The 19,793-nt window shown below is 57.8% G+C and overlaps 2 protein-coding genes across 2 annotated transcripts; both read left to right on the top strand.

Annotated features, from left to right (window-relative positions):
- The first annotated feature begins 33 nt into the window (after positions 1–33).
- LOC101791193 (disintegrin and metalloproteinase domain-containing protein 2) lies at positions 34–6,335 on the top strand. Its single transcript, XM_027443602.3, is given in 18 exon segments — positions 34–245; positions 324–402; positions 851–927; positions 1,051–1,225; positions 1,738–1,803; positions 2,049–2,120; positions 2,234–2,400; positions 2,522–2,603; positions 2,848–2,984; positions 3,082–3,262; positions 3,467–3,556; positions 4,012–4,210; positions 4,511–4,616; positions 4,928–5,111; positions 5,356–5,436; positions 5,574–5,682; positions 5,945–6,098; positions 6,260–6,335. Coding segments are annotated over 18 exon segments (2,247 nt in total).
- A 1,458-nt stretch (positions 6,336–7,793) lies between these two features.
- Positions 7,794–17,669, top strand: IDO2 (indoleamine 2,3-dioxygenase 2). The gene is made up of 10 exons (XM_027443603.3): positions 7,794–8,003; positions 8,714–8,809; positions 9,291–9,410; positions 9,529–9,647; positions 9,955–9,969; positions 10,524–10,623; positions 10,755–10,872; positions 11,044–11,095; positions 12,471–12,619; positions 14,052–17,669. Exons 1-10 carry the CDS (start codon positions 7,905–7,907, stop codon positions 14,402–14,404), a joined length of 1,221 nt encoding a protein of 406 aa, XP_027299404.3. The 5' UTR covers positions 7,794–7,904; the 3' UTR covers positions 14,405–17,669.
- Positions 17,670–19,793: the final 2,124 nt, after the last annotated feature.

Raw genomic sequence — 19,793 nt, 5'->3', positions numbered from 1 at the left:
CGGGGCCGTTGGCGGCGGCCGTTGGCGGCGGCGATGCGGGCGCTGGTGGTGCTGGTGGTGGTACTGGTGGTACTGGTGGTGCTGGTGGTGGCGCTGGGGCTGCCGGCGCGGGGCCTCGGCCCCGGGGGAGCGGTGCCCGGGCAGCCCCGGTCCCCGGCGCAGCGCCGCCGCCAAGCCCCGCAGAGCGCCCGTGCCTACAGCATCCCCATCGCGGGCACCCCCCGCACCGTGCGCCTGCGGCAGCAGTGAGTGGGGGCACGGCCGCGGGGCGCTGCGGGGCGCCGAGCGGGGACCCCAGGGCTCCGTCTGTGCTCTGTGCGCAGAGTGTTCTTGCCAGAGGATCTCCGGATTTATACGGACGGCCGAGGGGGGCTGGCGAAATCCGAGCTGGCGCGTGTGGAGGTACGATATGCCCTGCGTGCCGCGCGATTTTGGGAGCAGTGCTTGCTGCTGAGGTACAGCTGAAGAAGCGTGCGGTGAGGTTTCCTTCTGCAGGGATGCTCTGTAGACCTTTTGCTCGCCTCGGGCACTGATCTGCTCCGGGCAGCCCTGGTGAGGGTGTGCATCAGCTCACACCCCACTGCAGCCATCACGAGTTCCCAGGGATGGTGAGGAGCTGATGAAGGGACGAAGACCGAGCAGTGGTCAGTGCAGGTGTCTGCTCCCAGGGGAGCCTGCAGTGCCGTGCTGCTCCCATGTGCTCTGCGTGCTCCCACCGGGAGCCCGTCCTCTGCAGGGACGGGGACCATGGCACAGGTAGCAGCAAGGTCTGGCGCCTTGCACGCTGCCACACGCTCCAGGTCTCGAGGGAGGAGGCACCACACCGCAGACACGGCTTTACTCCTTCCAGCGTGACTGCTTCTACGAAGGCTACGTGGAGGGTTTCCCGGTGTCGCTCGTGGCACTTAGCACCTGCTCTGGACTGAGGTAAGCCTCGGGCTGCCTTTGCCCTGCAGCACAGGCACTAGCAAGAGCACCAGGCTCTGTTGGTACCAGTGGTGCTGGGCTGGTGAAGGAGCCATTCCTGCCGCTCGTGCCTTTGCCTTGCAGTGGGGTCCTGCAGCTCGCAAATACCAGCTATGGGATCAGGCCTTTGGAGGCTGCAGCTGGGTATCAGCACCTCGTTTATCAAATGCATAATGAAAACGTAGAGACACCATTTGTAGAAAACAGCTCCCTTGCCTGGGCTGCAGAGGTGTCACCAGAGCCATGGGAAGGAGCAGCAGTGAGTATGCCTCGAGGCCGTGGGGTTTTGGTGCAGTCGTAGCAGTAGGCCCTGGAAATCTTTAGCTGAAGGGTGCCTCAGTTTGTGCAGTAGCATTTGTTCCTGTGTGCATTTGGTACATCCAATGCTAAAGGGCTTCGTGACTCACCGGAGCTAAGGGCAAGGTCAGCAGGGGGGTCTGATGGCAGCGCAGGCTCAGCCTGGGTGAGTGGGATGGGGCTTCCTTGCAGCTGCAAGGAGTTCTGCAAACTTCTGTTGCTGTGAATACAGCCTGAATCTGTGGCTGATGTTATTGTGTTGTGGATTATGGAAGGAATGCTTTCCTAGAAGCTTGGTACTGTTTGTCCTACAGCTCCAAATCGTTGTGGATCCCATTAACTGACTGTGGAACTAAATGTCTCTTCTGCAAGTTGATACAAATTGCAGAGGCTAGTCTCTCTGGGAATTTTTTGGGGGTACTTTTGTTGCTGTTTAGTTTGCTGTGGTTTGTTTTGGGTTTATATTTCCTTAAGGGCAAGGAAGCTGTCCACAGATCCCCACGATATCTGGAAATGCATGTAGTTTTGGACAAAGCTCTGGTGAGTCTTTGCATCCTCTCCATCATAAATTGTTTTCTCTACGAAAAAACTCTGCAACAATTTCAGAACTTCACAGAACATCAAGGGAAGCATGCATGGGGCTTGACAGTCCCCGTGAAATGGAAACTAACTCCCTTGGGCATGGATAATAATATGTTACGGCAGGAGCTGCACTGAGCCCTGGGGAGCTGGTCCTGCTGCCTCACACGGTGCACTCAGATGCTCCTGTGTCTGTTGTCTTTCAGTATGACTACATGGGAGCAGACAAGGATGCAGTGACAGCCAAGATAGTCCAGCTTTTCAGCTACGTGAACAGCGTGAGTTGCTTTTGGTTGTGCGTGGCAAATGTGTTGCAGTGGTAAGGAAAAGCAAGTGGGGAACTGTTGGGCAGCTGGGCTCTGGACCAGCCGTGGTGTCTGTCTGCTTCCAGATGTTTTCACGCCTCAATCTGACGATAGCACTCTCTTCACTGGAGCTTTGGACAGAAAAGAACAAAATTCCTACCATGGGAGATGCTGAGGAGTTGCTGCAGAGATTTTTGCAGTGGAAAAACATACATCGTGTTCTGCGGCTCCAGGACATAACATTCTTATTCGTGTAAGAAGGGGCTGGCTGTGATAGCTGGCACGGGGATGAGAGGAGTAGGACGGTGTCAATACAGAGGCATGAGCATACACATGAGCAGCATGTGTAGGGCTCAGTCTGCGCTGTTCCTCAGCTACAGGGAGCAGTCCCCTTCCACGGGGGCATCTTCTGCGAAGAAGCTGTGTCTCAAGAACCACGCTGGAGGGGTTGCCTTGGTACGCAGCCGGTCTGTTTGTACCCCTAGCCTCCCGTGTGTTGGCACGGTGCTGAGCTGTGCCTCCAGGTGCCCTACCCAAAGGGCAAAGAACGCCAGCAGCACTCTGTAGGGCACGGAGCCCCTGGGGGTGATGGAGCAGGGACCCCAGGGCTGTCAGAGCCTCGCAGCCCACCGGCGCCCCAGAGCAGAGTGAGTTTGCTGCAAGGACAGCGCTCTGAGGTTTGCCCGTGTTGCCCTCGCAGTACCGAAGCGCTATGACGCTGGAGGCGTTCTCAGTCGTCGTGGCCCAGCTGCTGGGGCTCAGCCTGGGGATGGTGTACGACGACCCCAGGAGCTGTCACTGCGCGGGAGCCGCCTGCATAATGCAGCCCAGTGCAGTGTAAGGCTCCCCGTCCTCACAGCATGCCCGGGGTTTGCAGGGTGAAGCCCCAAGTGCTCTGCCCATGTGGGCGCCAGCCTTGTCCTCTGGCTTACAGGCACTCGGCTGGCACCAAAGCCTTCAGCAGCTGCAGCATAAGAGACTTCCAGCGTTTTCTTGCCACTGGAGAAGGGCAGTGCCTGTTGAACAGGCCAACGATGGACGTGTCATATAAAGCTCCCGTGTGCGGCAACAAAGTGGTGGAGCCAGGAGAGGCTTGTGACTGCGGGTCGGCAGAGGTTGGTTGTGAGCCTCGGTACAGCAGGAAAGTGCCATGTCCTGTGCCCCTGGGGGGAGAGCTCTCCAAAGAGGGGTGTGAACCTCATGCCTCATCAGGAGGCTGCAGACAGATGCTGCTGAGGGGAAGCCCGAGCTCTCTGCTGAGCTCCTGTACCCGCAGGAGGGGTGTGAGCCCTCCTGACTGCCTGTGCTGGTGCCTCCAGGAGTGCCGGCGCGATCTGTGTTGTACCGTGGGGTGCAAAAGGAGGAAAGGGGTGCAGTGCCTGTCGGGCCCGTGCTGCTGGAAGTGCAAGGTAAGCTGTGCAGCAGCAGTGGGAACACTCAGGAATAGCCTTTGTGTGTGCAGGGCATGTGTAATGCGACTTGGTGGGGACAAGCGGCTGCATTTCCAGCTGCGAGTACTGGCTGCTGTGCTGTGAGGGGTCAGAGCACATGTGAGTGAAGTGAGCTGTGTGACGTGGTGGTGCCAGGGAAGTGCCTTTGTGTCAAGAAGGTGCTTTAAGGAGCAGGTACCATGCCTTCTCCTGAAGTACAGAGATGAAGGATATGCCAACTGTACGGACACATGTTAATGTTGCGGGGGTAAACCTGGTTTGAGGAGAGTTTTGAAATCGTGTGGGTAGACTTTTCCCAATCCTGATCTAAACTGTAAAGCCGATATTTGCTTTGCCCTAAGAGGAGATTTGTTCTGTTATCTGTGAGTGCATGTGCTATGCAAAGCTCCCTTTGTTCTGCCTCTTCCCACTAGTTTGCAAAAAGCAGCACGTTGTGTAGAACCAGCTCCGAGGACGAGTGTGAGCTGAAGGAATATTGCAACGGCACCTCTGGGGAGTGCACGGCCAACCAGTGGGTGATGGACGGGCACCCCTGCAGCAGGAACACCGCCTTCTGCTACAGAGGAGCTTGCCAGACAGCTGACAAGCAGTGTCAGGACATCTTCGGCAAAGGTAAGGGCACCAGGGTGCTGCAGGGGGGCTGTTTGTTGTGCGTGAAATGTTAGGCTGTGGACAAGAATCATCGAAATGTGGTGGGGCTGGGTGGCAGCTGCAGCACCGCACAGCAGCAGCAGGCTGTTGGGAGCACGGCGAGGTGAGCGCTGTGTCCAGGCTCCTGCACAGCCACGGCACCCAGTGCCTGTGAGAGCCGGCAGCCCTCAGCATCATCGGGTGGCCCCAGCAGCGATGTCCAGCCCTGAGGTGGAGAGAGAGGCCTTTTGCCAGTCTGTGAGTGATGCTATGTGTTTGCAGGGGCCAAAAATGGACCCTTGGCCTGCTACGAGGAAATTAATGGCCAAAGGGACAGAATGGGACACTGCGGCTCCAACCACAGCGGGTACCAGAGCTGTGCATGGAAGTAAGTGCTGTAGGAACCCCAGGGGCCTCTGGCTAGGTCCGTGGCAGCAGGGAGCCCGGCTGCACCGCAGGGCAGGACGGGAGCACACGGATGTGTCACCCTTGGCACTGGGGAGGAGCGCACTGTGCCAGGGTGCGTGGGCTGCCAGGCAGATGAGAGAAGGGCCCGTGGCAGATGTAAGCATGCTGTGTCCATGTGCTGCAAATCGGCTGTTTGGGATCTGTTCTCCAAGCCCTCGGTGTGACCGACGGAGAGGAACAGAAGGGTGAAGGTGGCTTGTGTGAAGTCCTCTGCTCTCCGTGTCTTTGCAGGGATCTCCAGTGCGGGAAGCTCATCTGCGAGTATCCGGGTAACGTGCCTTTCACCAAGGAGAAGGCTGCGGTGATCTACACGCGGGTGCAGAACACGCTGTGCATCACGCTGGACTACATGAGGCCTCCCATGGAGAGGGACCCGATGCTGGTGAAGGATGGCACTGTCTGCGGCGACCACAAGGTGACGTGCCGTGGCTCTAAGGAAAGGAGGACTTGCAGGAAGTGTTTCTGCAGTAGTGGTGTCGGAGACCCACGGGCAGTCAGTGGCTTTTCCTGTGGTTGCATCCTGAAGGGGTTGGGGTTGGTGCGTGGATCGTGTGAACCCCATCGCACGGGGTCGGGCTGGAAACCCATCTGTCCCGAGCAGGAGATGGGTGTTACTGCCCGCTGCGTGCTGTCTGCTGACCCCCACGTTTGTGTTTTAGATCTGCATGAATCAGAAGTGTGTGTCTGCTGCTGTCTTGAACTATGATTGTGACATAAAGAAAAAATGCAACAATCATGGGGTAAGTGACAGTGCTGTGTGTCCTTGGGTTTTTTGGACCATCCCGCTCTCCCAAGATGTGGCTTGCAAAAGCAAGGAAATGTGTTCGTGATCTTTTGTAGCCAACAGAAATCATTTCTCTCCCTCTCTGTCGCCCAGGTGTGCAATAACAAAGGGACTTGCCATTGCCACGCTGGCTGGAAGCCACCGAACTGCCAGGAGAAAGCAGGGAAGCAGGGAGGGAGCAAAGACAGCCCGCTCAGCGCCGGTGAGCAGCGAGGGCAGCGACCCACTGGGCTGTGGGAAAGGAGAAAAGAAATAGGGCAGGAGTTGGAGCAGAATAACAGAATTACGGGCTGTTGAGGTGGGAAGGGACCTCTGCAGGGCTTCTCCAGCATCCCTGCTCAGGCAGGGCCGCCCAGGCCCAGGTTGCTGCCATTCCCTTTCTGGCCTTGGCTCACACGGGGGGAGCCTTGCTGTCCCGAGAAGTGCGCTGCTGCGGGCTGAAGGAGGTTGTTCCCTGTGCCTAGATGAAGCAGGCCTGCAGAACAAGGACCCGCTGAAGATGTGGCTGCTTCTCACCTTCTGCCTCTTTGTGCCCGTCCTCATCGGGGTCATCCTCTTGGTGGTGAAGAGAAAGGAGCTGAGGCAGTGTCTCTACACAGAGCAGCTGGAAATAGATGAGTAAGTCTGCTCCCTCGCCTCGGGCTCAGATGCAGTTGTAGGTGACAGTAAAGGCAGAGCCTGGACCTGCACCCTTGTGGTGTGCACGAGGGGGGGAGAGGAGAGGGGAGGCAGTGCTGTTGGGCTTGGTGACTGGGGGCAACTCCCTGCTCCCACCCTAGGTTTGAAGATAAAGAAAGCACTGAGGAGGAGGGGAGCGTGTTGGATGCGCAGTAGCATAGCTGGAGAGGACTTTAAAGGTAAGTCGTTGCCAAAGTCACCCAAGTTTTGTGCCAATGTTGTAAACAGTCTGCACGTGGTGGCACAGCTGGCAGTGGAAACCGGGGAATGGGAAGAGTCTCTGCACCAGCACGTAGGGGGTGTTAGGGGGAGCGTCAGGGCAATGGCACTGCAGGTGGCCCAGGCATCACCGCAGAGGGCGGGCGGCAGGTTCCCAGCTGCTGGCAGTTCCTGCAGCACATCGGCTCCCAGGCACCAACAGACGTGGCCAGGGAGGTCGCAGGAGCTGGAGAGGGCAGTCACGAGGCAGCAGCCGGTCAAATGTCCTTGGGACGTGGCTGTGGATGACAGCCGGGAGGTGACGAACTCCCGTGTGACGGAGCGGAGAGGCTTGGAGGCGCTCCCTGGGATGGGAGCGGGTGCACGGTGGGGTGGCTGCTGCAGCTCACGGCGAGTCTCAGGGTGGTGCCGTGCCACACACGGGGGGCAGGCAGGGTCTGGGGGCTGAGGTCACTGCGTGAGGGGCTGGCGGGGACTAACGGGCATCCCTGTTGTGTGTTTGGCAGCTGCCTGCAGGGCTCTGGACTTTGGGGAGCACTGGAAGGAAGATGCAGCAGCGCAGCACACAGAGACGTTTGTGGTCTCAGGTTCGGGATGTAACCCACAACAGTCACGTGTTCCCCCAGGGGCTGTGTGTGGGGGGTGTTGAAGCCTGTCTGAGGGATGCTAAGTCTGTAGTTTGTGTTTTTTTTGTGTGTTGTTCAATAAAAGACCCTCATCACAAGGACGTCCAATCCCCCTCTGTCAGCTCTGACTCCCCTGGGGCTGGGTGTGTGCAGCCCCAGGGAGAGCACGGGGAGCCCACGGTGCAGGCAAAATTAAAGCCATCATTAGAATCTTGTGCTTTGTTTGGCAATAGGAATTTAATGACAACCTCAGCGCACGCTCAGTCATTAGGGAGTTAGCTGGAAATGCAGATAAATCCTCAGCTGACATGAAATGTGGATTAGGGAGTTTTACTCCCTGCCACGCAGCACTTACTTTGTGGCAGCAGCTTCAGTTGTGGCTCCCATTAATTTATTTTGGCTGCACTGGGCATATTATTAGCACGTAAATCAGCAGCACCTTATGCAAGCACGGGGCTCGGGATGCTGTTGATGCCTGATGGAGCACACATTGCTCCTGCGGGGACAAGGTGCTCGGAGCCCCTGCGCAGGGGGATCCCCAGCCGGGTGCAGACCCTGCCGTGAGCCATGGGCAGAGCCACCAGCGCTGCTGAGGAGATCCCAGGCTGGGGGGGCAGCCTGCAGCCCCCGCCTGCAGCAAGGAGCCTTCCCTGAGCCCACTCCAGAGGTGGATGCTGACGAGGACGGGGCTCGGCGCTTGCTCCACGACATTGGCTTATCAGCAACCTTTAATCGTGTTTGCTCGACCCCTCTGGCCGCAGGCGGCCGGGGCCTCACCTGCCCCCCCAGGACAAGGTTCGTGGCCAGGGCGCACTGTGCTGGCTCAGCACATACCGGGCGCGGGGCAGTCGGTGCCTCCACGGAGCTGCAGCGCGTCCTGGCCCCACAGCCAGCACTGGGGATGGAGGCCGGCGATGGGAAGGAGGAGACCCCGCTGTCCTCGGCACTGAGCCGGTTTCAGCTCTCGGAGGATTACGGCTTCCTGCTTCCCAACCCTCTGGTAGGAGATGGCCGTGCCACCGTGCCCGTGGGCTGCAGGAAACAGCAGGGAAATGGAGGGGCTGGAGATGTTTGGGTGTCCATTTAATGCTATTTTACAAGGGTTTGGAAAATCAGTGAGCAATGCCTGTGATACTTCGGGTCAGGCAGCTTCATAGGACAAATTCCTCGCTTTAAAAATTACACTGGCTGCAGCACGTGGCACAGGAGAGAGGGGAAGGAGCTCTGCAATTCAGATATTGGCCTTGGATTTACAGGATTTCACAGGAGTACGAGGAGAGAATTTAGAAGGCAACTCTCCCATGCCGAAAGCAGAGCCATTTGTCACTGGGGCGCAATTTACAGAGGGAGCTCTCAGGGACAGGCAGATACTTGTTTATCGCCCATTAATTCCCCATCATGCAGGCTGATATTACAAGAGGGGGAACCAGACATAAACCATTAGCTGCGACTCCCAGGGCTGGATGGATGCTGGAGCCCGGGCTGGCTGACAGCCGCTTTACCCCCCCCTGCAGAAACCTCTGCCCATGCTGCAGGCTGGGGGGTGCGGGGTGGGCTCCTGCCCCAGCTCCGTGCAGGCTCCCCAGCAGCACCAGCAGCAGCCCTCAGCACCGTGCTGCTGTGCTGGAGCACAGGGAGGGGAGCGCTGCAGGCGCTGTGCGGGGGGCTGTGTGCTGACAGCCCCCCCCTTGCTTCTCAACTCCTCCCAAGACGGAGCTGCCGGCCCCCTACGGCCCGTGGATGGAGATCGCCCATGAGCTGCCCCAGCTGATTGCGAGCCACCGGCTCCGCTCTCGCGTTCACCAGGTAAACTGCTGGCAGGATCCCCGTGTACGGGCAGCTCCGTGTGTGTGTGTGTGTGTGTGTGTGTGTGCTGCTCCTGCCTTAGCTGGTGCTGCCGTAGGGAAGGGCGGTGTGTATGGAAAGCGCACAGAGGGACCGTTGGTTATAACCAACACGATGCAGAGGCAAAGCCTTGGGCACAGAAATAGCTCCTGACACAGCTGCTGGGCTGTCCCAGCCGGAGTGCGGTGGCAGGGGAAACCCTCTAGATGTCACGAGAGCTGCAGCTCCCGCAGTCCTCCCGGCACGGGGCAGTGACACCCCTGGGGTTCCTGAAACCATCGCACGCAGCAAACCAGTCAGTCCATAGCGAGCGGTGCAGGGCTGGAGGGAAAGGAAAAGGGCAGGGAGAGGTGACGGGGGGGGCACTCCTGGCTGGGGGGGCACACAGGGAATACACTCTGTATGGCTGCGGTGCTCCGTGCTAACCAGGGTCTCGTTGTAGATGCCCCAGCTGAGCACGCGGCACCTCCGAGGGCGCGAGGAGCTGTACTTGGCCCACCTGGTGCTCAGCTTCATCACCATGGGCTACCTGTGGCAGGAGGGCGAGGAGGGCACCGTGAAGGTAACCGCAGGTTGCGCTGCTCCCCTGGGACTGCAGCCAGAGCCGTCCCGCTGAGGCCGAGCCTCCTTCCCAAGGCCGGAGCTGGGGCACCACCTCTCCCGTGCTTTGTGCCCCCCAGGTCCTGCCCCGCCACCTCGCCGTCCCCTTCTGGGAGGTGTCGCAGGCCCTCGGGCTCCCCCCCATCCTCAGCCACGCAGACTTTGTCTTGGCCAACTGGAGGAGGAAGGACCCCAGCGGGTAAACAGCGAGCGCGGCTCCTGCGGCCGGGTCAGCAGCAACGAGCACAGCTCCAGTCCTGACCAAAACCTCTTAAAACCCAGCATAGCCGGGGGGCAGCTCACAGCTAAGGGCCGGGGAGGGGATTTGCCCCATGGGCATGTGTGGGGCAAGCGGGAGCATCTGCCCCAGGGATGGTGCTGCCTCTGGCGAGCAAACTCGTTTGTGTTACGCAGCACAGCCCATTGCTAGAACGATTTATAACACCTCTCTCTCTCCCTCTCCCCTTTCCCTGTGTATTTGCTGGCAATGCCCAAAATGCCTGCAGGCCTCTGGAAATTGAGTAAGTATTTAAGATGCTTATTTATTTTCTAACAGTATTAGTTTTGTTTGAATTGGCTTAGTGCTCCTACACTGCAGGGCTCTGCTTAGGTTAAACCTCTCTCTCGGTACACGAGCAGAAGAAAAACAGCTCGGTCCTTGGCACACAACCACCACTGAAACAACAGCAAAGCCACCACGGTCACGGCTGAACCGTGGCAGTTCCAGGCTGTGCAGAGCCTGGCTGCCAGGGACCAGACCTGTAGCCAGCGAGGGCACAAGGAGGGTTCAGGATCCCTCAGAGCCAGAGCAGAGCCTGTTGCTCCCTTTTGCCCTGTGCCAACTTCCCTTTGCTCGGGGTGCAGAAGGCCCTGCAACGGGAAGGATTTTGCATGGGTGGGGGAGCTGAGGTCCGTCCTGATGCTGGGTGGGGGGGTGGCTGCACGCAGCAGCTCCTCCAAAAATCTCACCCACCCCTGGGAGGCAGCAGCAGAGCTCAGCTCCCCGCCAGGATGCGGCGTCAGGGCTGGGGGGCAGGCGAGGGCAGGGGGAAAGCTGCTGCTGCCCGCCCTGCAGGAACCTGGACCCCATCATATCGCTGCCCGGGGGAGAGAGCCTGAGGGGGTTCATCCTCGTCACCTTCCTGGTGGAGAAGGCGGCGGTGCCTGGCATTAAGGTAGGGCGCGAGCCCCCCGCTGTGCCCTGCAGCTGCCTGGCCCCAGAGCCCAGCCCTCGGGGCTGCCAGCGAGTACCCCGAGCACATCCCAGCCCCTCCATCGCTTTGTGCTCCCCCTCTGCTCCTCGCAGGCGATCCCTCAGGCCATTCGTGCCATCCGGCAGCTTGACGAGGAGACCCTGCACCAGGCCCTGCAGGGGCTGGCGACGGCCATCGGGGCCATGGGCAAGGCTCTGCAGAGGATGCACGGTAACAGCAGCCTGGGGCAGCCCTTGGGGGGCCGTGCACGGGGCTGCTCACCAGCTGCACTGCGCCAATGTGCTGGTGCTTGGCCCAGAGAGCAGCTCATAAGGGTCCTGCCCGTGGGAAACGCCGATGCAGACTGCCCGCAGTGACACCTCCGATCCAATTTCCTCCTAGATTACGTGGATCCAGCAGTGTTTTATGCCGTGATCCGGATCTTTCTCTCTGGGTGAGTATGGAGCATTTCCATTCCTCCACAGACACCACGGGCGGGGGGGCTCTGCTGGGAAGGGGGAGCCCTGCTGGGGCTGCTCAGCTTGGCAAGGCAGCAGCATGGCAAAAAGAGCCCAGTGCCGTGGTTTTGTTATCCCTCATCTTCCCTGCTGGGCTGCAAGCATCCCAAACTGCTCCGCTCTTGGGCTTCTCAGGGGGTTTCTATTTTTATTTCTATTCGGCATATCTCAGCATTCCTCAGTCAAAAGGCTCCATGCATCCTGATTATGTTTCTTTCATTTTTTATCCCAACTGACCTTGTCTTGATGGCCATCAGCTTGGAAAAACATGCCTTTTAAATTCCCTTCTGCTTAGAAGAACTTCCCACTAGTAGAGGTTACTATAAATACATCCATGGGAGAGCTAAAAATATTAAGGTATTTGATAATGAATCTATTTTCTCTGCAATTTGAGCAAAATCTGCAGTCAAACAGCCCTAACAGCCAGTACTGAAAGCTTCATGAAATGGTGCATTCTTCGGAAGGTCAAGAGATATTTTTGTGCCAGGCACATTATCTCTCTGAAATTATAACTTCTCTTTCCATTTGCAAGAGAGCATTTATCCATTTTTGCACAACAGGAGCATAAACCACTGTGACATGGGCTGAGAGTTAATGGTGTTTGGGGCGGGGGGGGGGCAGCAGCGCTGCCCAGTTCCCAGCCCTACTGGGGGCGAGCGTCCTTTAGAAGAGGGAGGAAATCACATTACGGCCTTGTGCTCTGCTAAATAAATAGAGACTCTCCTGCACTGTCTTTAAAGACATCATCAGCAAGAATGGAGAAAAATCCAAAGTCAAAACTTCAGGGGCTCAGAGGAGCTCTTGTGTGGCTCTTACTGGTGCAGAGGCAGCCGGGCTGCTCCTGGTGGGGACTCAGGGAACTAATGCCTGAGGTGCTGCTGCTCTATGCTGCACAGCAGGGCAGCTGATCCCCTCTTGCCCTCTCAGTGCCAACCCCCAGGACCTGGCCAGGGGCTGGGGACGCAGCCACAGCAGGGGCTGGTCCCAGGAGCGTGCCCTGGGGTGACTGCCAGAGCCTGGAGCCCCACACTGCGATCCCTCACTTGTGGGAAGAACGGTAGCGATGGATTTCTCCCCACAGCTGCGACCTTGCTGGGCACCTTGCTGTGGTGTTCAGTTCCCAAATTTATCCTGTGCTTGAGGACGGCTGGCAAGGCTCAGTGAGGGGGAGGCGATCCAAGGACGGGGTCAGGAAGGTTTTACCCCAGCTTGTCAGCCCAGGGTCACTTCTCTGCAGTCTGACCTGCTGACAAAGCGTGGGGGCTTCGCTGCGTGGCCGCCCCCTTCCTGAGCACCTTGTGCCTGGCTCAGCTGGAAGGACAACCCTGCGATGCCGGACGGGCTGGTGTACGAAGGGGTCTCCGAGGAGCCCATGGCCTTCTCGGGAGGGAGCGCGGCACAGAGCACCGTCCTGCATGCTTTTGATGAGCTCCTGGGGATTCGCCACAGCCAGGAAAGCAGTAAGTCAAACACTTCTTCCTTTTAAAACAAATCACTAATAATTTGGGGGGCACAGAACCAAGCCAGCACATTTCCTGTGGCTTTGCCCACAGCAGATTTACCAGCTGATAGGGCCGCGTCTCCAGCTCGCCCTCCCCAAAGCCCTGTCACAGCATCTGGCTGGGAAGAGGCTCTTCCCAGTACATTACAGAGGAAGTCCATAAATGAGGCTCTGGCAAGCACCTCCATGCTGCTATAAATTCCCGGAGGGACAGACTTTGTTTTTTGCATGTCAACTTTTTACTGAGGTTATATATGGGTACAGAGATGAGGGAGCAGAGCATGCCAGCATCCTGCCAGTAACTGAGCTCATCCATTCACATAGCTTTGCAATAGTCTGGCCCACAACAGAATATATTTATCAGAAATTAGTGAAACCACGCTAATAGCAAACAATAAATAAAGGCTGAGGGCAAGGGCTAAAACCTGCCTTTTAGGGTTAAAAGCAACTCTAATGAGGCACTGACCTAATATGGGTTTTCTTTCTCAATTCATTTATTGCACCAAGACAGATGAGAGGACAGGAGACTGCGAGGAGGATCCTATCTGGCACTAACTGGCATAGCTCAGTGCTGGGGACAGAGGTGGGGTTGGGCAGAGGGGAACAGCCACCAGGAGGTTTGTTTTGGGATTTTGGTGCTTGCAGGCAGTACGCCACAGCACCTGCAAGCAGAGGGCTTCCCCAGGCACTGACGGGGGACCCAACACAGCACTTGAGGGGCTCAGGCCCCTGCTTGCTCCTGTGCTGGGCTCCAGCCCAGGGGTCTGGGAGGCAAAAGCCCTGGGTAAGCTCCTGGCTGGGATGCAGCCGCCCCTGCGCAGCCTTCCCAAGGGCATCCAGGTGAGGATCAGCACAGGTAGGAAAGGGCAGGGGCAGCCCCAGCAAATGCCAGCTGAGAAGAGTTTTGAGAGCATTTACATTGCGTTATGGAAGGGACCCAGCTATCTGCAGCTCCTCTTCTCTTTGATTTACATTACACCTGCTCCTAAGGTCCTCTGTTGGTTTATTAACTTTATTAGTTTTTCCAGGTACACAGACAGACCTTCACGGAGTAAGCAAGAAGAGGAAAATCCAGTATTTCAGTCTAAAGGAACGCCTGGCATCTATATAGTTTTCCCACATGCCCCTAGCTTAGCAGGGATATATTTCACCAAGATATGAGACAGGATCAGAGATGGGAATAGTTGTCATCTTGCATTTCAGGCACAGAATCACGCTGCAGTATCTTGAGCAGGTTTCCTGCCACCTACGTGGTTAAGGACACCCAGGCTTTGCAGTGTGCGACTCGTGCCCACCGACCGCACCGGCACCCTGGCTGCAGCCTGGCCGTGCTCCGAGAGCTTCCTCCCATCTCCCCTCAACTTCTTTCTTCCTCTGCTGGTGTTTTGCAGCCGCGTTCCTGCACAGGATGAGGGACTACATGCCCCCTCCCCACCGAGCCTTCATCGAGGAGATCGGCCGGGCCCCCTCCCTGAAGCAGCACGTGCTCTGCTCCGGGGACGCGCGGCTGCGGGCGGCTTTCAACCGCTGCGTCACCGCGCTGGCGGACTTCAGGTCCTGCCACATCACCATCGTCACCAAGTACATCGCCGTGGCCAAAGCCAAGGCGGGGCGGGCGGAGGTGGGCGGCTGGGCTGGGAGGCCCCCGGCCGCGCTGGAGGCCAAAGGGACCGGGGGTTCGCACATCTTCAGCTTCCTGAAGAGCGTCAGGGACACCACCAGGGACGGGCTGATAAGCGCCTGACACCCCGGCGGCTGAGGGCAGGCCCAGGAGGCCGCAGGACTCAGGCTGGTGTCTGCAGTGCATGAGCCAAACGGTGACCGTCACTGACACCCCCTCCCACCCTCCCTCCTTCCCCGCAGCCCCTTCCCACTCACACAGGTCCCAGGCTCAGAGCAAGCTGCCTCCCTCCTCCCTAATTCCAAGCCGCTTGCTCTGCAGCATCCCTGCCTGCCCCACGCCATCCCTGGGGGTCGTGCACGGCAGCTGCCCCCACCAGAACCCCACCATGGCTCAGATCCCACGGCTGGCAGGCCGGGCACTGCCCCTACTGGGGTCTCATCCCCGAATGCAGCCAGGGCTGCGGTGCTGCCATGGGCCTGCTGTCCTCAGCTGCTGGAGGCTGGCGCTAGCAGATACACACCCAAAGCACCTCTGCTGCTGGAGGTTCTAGTTCTGGGCTGAGTTAATTTGGAGCAGGTCCCTTCCAGGCCCAGTCTGCATATCTGACGTGATTATTTTTCCATGATTTCATGATTCTCTGCTGGAGGTTGCCAGTGCAAACGCTGTGCCACTGTCCATAGCCCCCTGCGGAGCACCCAGCACAGCCCCACTGCACCGGCAGGAGCGTGGCACCTCGGAGCCCCTCGGCGGAGGCTGCAGGAGCAACTTGGAGAGCATGGGAATTGCACAGGCTAATAAAGCTGGGATTCCTAAAAGCTGGCTGTGCTGCACGGCTCGCCCTTCCCCTGCAAGGGCACAGGACGCGGGTGGAAGCGCCGGGCCCCCAGCCTTGAGCCCGCTCCCATCGCGAGGTGGCAGCAGCATCCTGCGCTGCGCAGAGCGGGGAGCGTGGCTGGTGCGGGGAGGCAGATGAAGAACAATTTGGGTTTGTGTTTCACGAGTGCTGCAGTGAGTGCTGGGGGGGCTGTGGGGCGCAATCGGTTTGCAGGACAGGAGCTTTCTGCTGCATTCGGCACCCGCGTCTGTTAGCCTCGGCTCCTCTCGCCCCCCGAGCAATGAAGTCCAGCACTGCAACACCACGGCAGGGCACGTTCCTTTAGAGCCCAGGGCTGCCGGGCACGTGCAGGTCCCAAACCATGAAGGCAGACACAGGTCACCAGCTCCCATCACACCTTTACAGAGTGGGATGCGGCGATCCTCGTGGGTCCTTTCCAGCTTGGGGTATTCTGTGATTCTTTCAGCCTGAACCTGGCATTGGGCTGACAAAAACAAGCTGCCTGGTCTAAAAAATAGGGCTCTTGATTGCCCCACATCTCCCTATTATTTAACAGGTCTGCTTGCCAAAATGCCTGCTTCCAGTCAGACATCTGAAATGGATGCTGGGGCTGGGGCTGGGCCACAGTTACTGGAGTCTGCTGGAGTCACTCAGGGCCAGATGAAGGGGGGATGTGGATGAGAGACATGAGCAGACAGGGGCAGCAAGGGGCCCCAAGGAGCGGGTGGTTGCTTGGCAGTGAGGCGCCGAGTGATGAGGGTGTGCTTTTATTCTCCATTACCAGCTTGAGGGTTCAGGATGCCACCAGGGTAATGCAGCAACTTCTGGGCACACACAGAGTTCACTTAATTCTTGGTGATCAACATTGTGCTGTGGCAGGGGACATACGGTTTCCAAAAGGGCCCAGCAAAGGAAAATCTCCCCAGATGAAGACAAGGTCCTCCCGCGGGCTCTGGAGCAGGGGATACACGCAGCACCCAGCCCAAGACAGGGGTCAGCCTGAGACAGAAGCACCACAGCTCGTGAAGCAAGAGCAGCCAACGAGTGCTCCACACTTCTGCGGCGGCTGCGCAGCTTTTCATAACACCAGATGCCCAAGTGGCCTGATTTTACAGCAAGCACCCCCAAATCCCTCGGCGTTGGCATCCTGAGGGAAATCAGGCCATATGCAGCCGTGTTTTGTCTGCCCGGGTGTGCTGGCACGGCCACCAGAGACAGGTTTCACACCCAATCAGTGTCTCAGTGCAAAAATAGCTCTGGCAGTGCCACTTCTCCTGCACTATCAGAAGAAAGTCAAGGTCCTTTGAAATGAGGTTTCATTCCCATAAGGGTAACAAAAAGCTCAGCGCACGGCGCCTTGAATTATTAAAGCTCCTTGCTAAATTCTATTTTGTGCCCTCTTTTGAAAGGCAGTCTTAAAACTGGGGCTTAGGCGAAGATATCTTCAGTAAACAGCCTATAGGAACATGTCAGCACCTTTAAATCTTTGTCTGGCAGCCCTCATTCCACTCGATCTTCATTTCTGAATAGCTACTGCATATTTTATGTAGGAAATATTTCATACTGATGATTGTCTTGGTCTATTACATTTCAGACCATTTCAGGCAAACAGCAAACTGGAGGGGAAAAAAAAGTCACTCTGGCTAAATGAAAAATATAATGAGGGCTCCCAGGAAGCTCATGCGGATGGCCATTGTGGGGGAGACGCGGGGGCTGTCCCCGTGCTGCAGAGCACCTAAGCAAAGGCTGGTCGGCAGCGATGCCAGCGCCAGGTAAAGGCAAAGGGGCCCCAGAAGGCGCTGTCCTTGTTGCAAACCCTCCTGGAGCCCTCACTCCCTGCCCCTGCACGGGCAGAGCCCCGGCAAAGCTCAACCAGGGGAGGGAGGGCGCAGATCTGTGCCCCCCCAGCAGGGAAATGGAGTGGGGCAGCCAGAGGAGAGGTGGGAGGGCTCCGGGATCCTCCTGCAGGGATCCTGGGCTCTGCCAGCACTGCTGCGGGGATGAGGAAGGCGCCTGCATTGCTGTGTGCTTCCTCAGAAACTGCTTCTGAGCCCACGGCTTTCCCAGGCCGACAAACGACACAGCGAGGGCTCATCAGATCTGACTAGAGTTTACGAAACGCTGTGAGAGAGAAGCATGCAGTGACAGCGCAGGCATTAATCAGCTTCATCTCCTTTAAAGTCGGTGCGGGCGGGCCCTGCGCGCTCAGCGCCCAGACAGTGATGCACGGCCCCTTCCTGCCTCTGCTCCCGGCAGGCTGGGACAGCTTCTCTGCGAGGGCTTTGATTTCTCTCTGTTTCCAAACCACTGCTGTCTAATATTGATCACAAGACGCAGACATCTAAGGTCTCAGGTGCATTACGACTGGAGGCACATTGCATTTAAATAATTTAGCGGGCCCCGTGCCTAAAGATGCCACAACACATTTGAAAATAACACAGCGCTTGGCAATTCTTGTGCAAGAGCAAAGGAAATTCTGAAGAGAGGTGCACGGCGCTGGTCGCTGCCCAGAGCCTGCAGGGCACCCGAAGCACCGGGCAGGATTAGGCCCATTTATTCAGCTTTTTATTGAAGTCAAACAGCAAAAGAGCAGTCCCGGCTGGATGTGCCCAAGGGCCAGGCTGGGAATTCCTGCAAGTTCCTGTGATCGCTGCTCCCTGCAGGGAGCTCGGGGCCCTCTCGGAGCTGTTGCTGCCCCAGGCCCAGCTCCCAGGTGGATTTCTCCTCGTTTAGCTGCCCAGCAGCGCTGCTGGGCTGGGGCTGTGCCCGGGCTTTGTTCCACCCCCCTGAGTCAGGCAGCACCTGCCAGATCAGCTGGGAAAGATCCCTGCCAGAGAGCTGATGCAAAAACCAACAGGAATGTCACAGCCCTCAGCTGCAAGCAGAGCAGCGGCTGCAGACCCAACTTAGCACTGCCCACACAGAAAACTGCCTTATCAATACAAACAGAGGTGCTGCCCCAGCCGGACTGATGCACACATTTCCATTGCGAGACTGCAGCACGGGGCCCGCCCGGCAGGCACGGCCCAGCACGGCCCAGCACGGCCCAGCACGGCCCAGCACGGCGCAGCTCCTGCCCTCCCCTGGCAGCTGGAATCTCTGGTGGGCCCTGGGGGGGTGACATGGGGGCCAGGGGTGCTCCAGGTGCTTCCCAGCTCTCAGAAACTCTGTGTAAAAGCTCCCGAGCTGCCTCTCCCCACTTGCAGCCGCTCCCTGTGGTGGCTGGGAGGCCGGCACCGCTCCCGCAGCACTCGCAGCCGCCTGGCACGCTGAGCAAGTGCTTTGCCACGACTCCTGCTACCGCTCCGGTGAATATTTGAAATCGAACAAGAATATAAACATTTGGATTCTCGACACTTCTCAACCCCAACCTTATTTATCATACTTGGCTGTGCTCCTGGAGCCAGGGCCAGAAGAAGCTCCAAACAGTTTAGGTTATTTAACATGCTGCGCATAGATCAATCTTGCTCTCCCCTCTAGCCACAGGCTTCCCTCTGTGGTTTGCTGCACAGTTATGATGTCCATCAATATCCAAGTAATTAAAATCCCCCATTATCCAGGTTCTGGCTGCCTTACGAGCTCCTCATACGCTATAAAACGTTTCACAACCAACTTTCCTTAAGTGCCCGGGAGGTCTGCAGCTCCACCTCGGGATCCCTCAGCTACCATCATTATCCTAAAGGCCCCCTGAAACTGCAGCCTGCTCCTGCCCGAGGTGTGCCTGACATCCCTCTCTGCAACATCCCATTCTGTTCCAGCACGGCTCGTTTTCACCCCCATTTTTCTCTTCCCATTTAACTCAGAGCCACTCCCCGAAACCCTCGGGGGCCGGTGCCCAGAGCTGGCTGGCACCCAGACCTCAGGCTGCAGGTCTGCGGCCGGTCACAGCCCAGAACGCAGCCCCCTGCACAGCCGCTCTGCCCTCCGTGCACTGGGAAAGCAACGAGCCCTAAACCTTGTACCCGCAGCCCCAACTGTCCCTGTATCACAGCCGGGGGCTGTCCCCGAGTGACTTGCCATGATGGACATGTACCAGTGGGGACAAATCTGTGCAAAGTACTTGTCTCTGAGTCGCACTCTCCTCTCCTGCACAGCTCAGCCACTGGTCTCACAGCAATTTAGTAATAACAACCGAGTTTGCTTTGCAATTCCCACTTGGGAGGAACAGGAGGGCACAGGAAATAATTGCCTTAACCTTCTTGGCACTGCCACTTGCCCGAGACCCGATGCTGTATCTGGTACATGCTCTTGCCACTGCATCCCTCTGAATGCTTGACCTGGCAAAAACTCAAGAAGTGCAGAGGGCTTTATCTCTGCCTGGGGAATTACTCACCTCGGCAGGAGTGACTGCAGTCCAGATATGATTAAAGGACATGACTCAAGCCAAAAAGTGCTAATTACAGCACAGAAGGAGGAGGAGAGAGGAGCTGCTAAATTATGCCTAATATGGGAGGGGAGTGAGGAACAGATTGAAGAGCCATCACCGTGATGAACAGGGGCTGCCGGCACTGCTGTGCTGGGGATGCCCTGGGCGCAGCGCCCCGAGGCAGCCACAGCTCGCTCTGGCAGATTTTTTCCTGCCGTTTGTCTCTCCCCTTCTGCCTGCTCTGCCACACTCCATTTTGTACGCTCCTTGCCCAGGGGTCCCTGCCAACGTGTTCCTGGACCTGCCTC

The sequence above is a fragment of the Anas platyrhynchos genome, chromosome 23 (genome assembly GCF_047663525.1).
Source record: "Anas platyrhynchos isolate ZD024472 breed Pekin duck chromosome 23, IASCAAS_PekinDuck_T2T, whole genome shotgun sequence".
Classification (NCBI taxonomy): Eukaryota; Metazoa; Chordata; class Aves; order Anseriformes; family Anatidae; genus Anas; species Anas platyrhynchos.
Note: the sequence above shows the minus strand (reverse complement) of the source record. Positions and strands in the feature narration are given on the sequence as shown.

Bases quoted from the DNA above. Each gene is read 5' to 3' on its own strand.
- IDO2 (XM_027443603.3), top strand. From the start codon at position 7,905: ATGGAGGCCGGCGATGGGAAGGAGGAGACCCCGCTGTCCTCGGCACTG. The intron at 8,810-9,290 runs GTAAACTGCTGG...GTCTCGTTGTAG, and splicing joins TCCGCTCTCGCGTTCACCAG to ATGCCCCAGCTGAGCACGCG. The intron at 10,624-10,754 runs GTAGGGCGCGAG...TGCTCCTCGCAG, and splicing joins CGGCGGTGCCTGGCATTAAG to GCGATCCCTCAGGCCATTCG.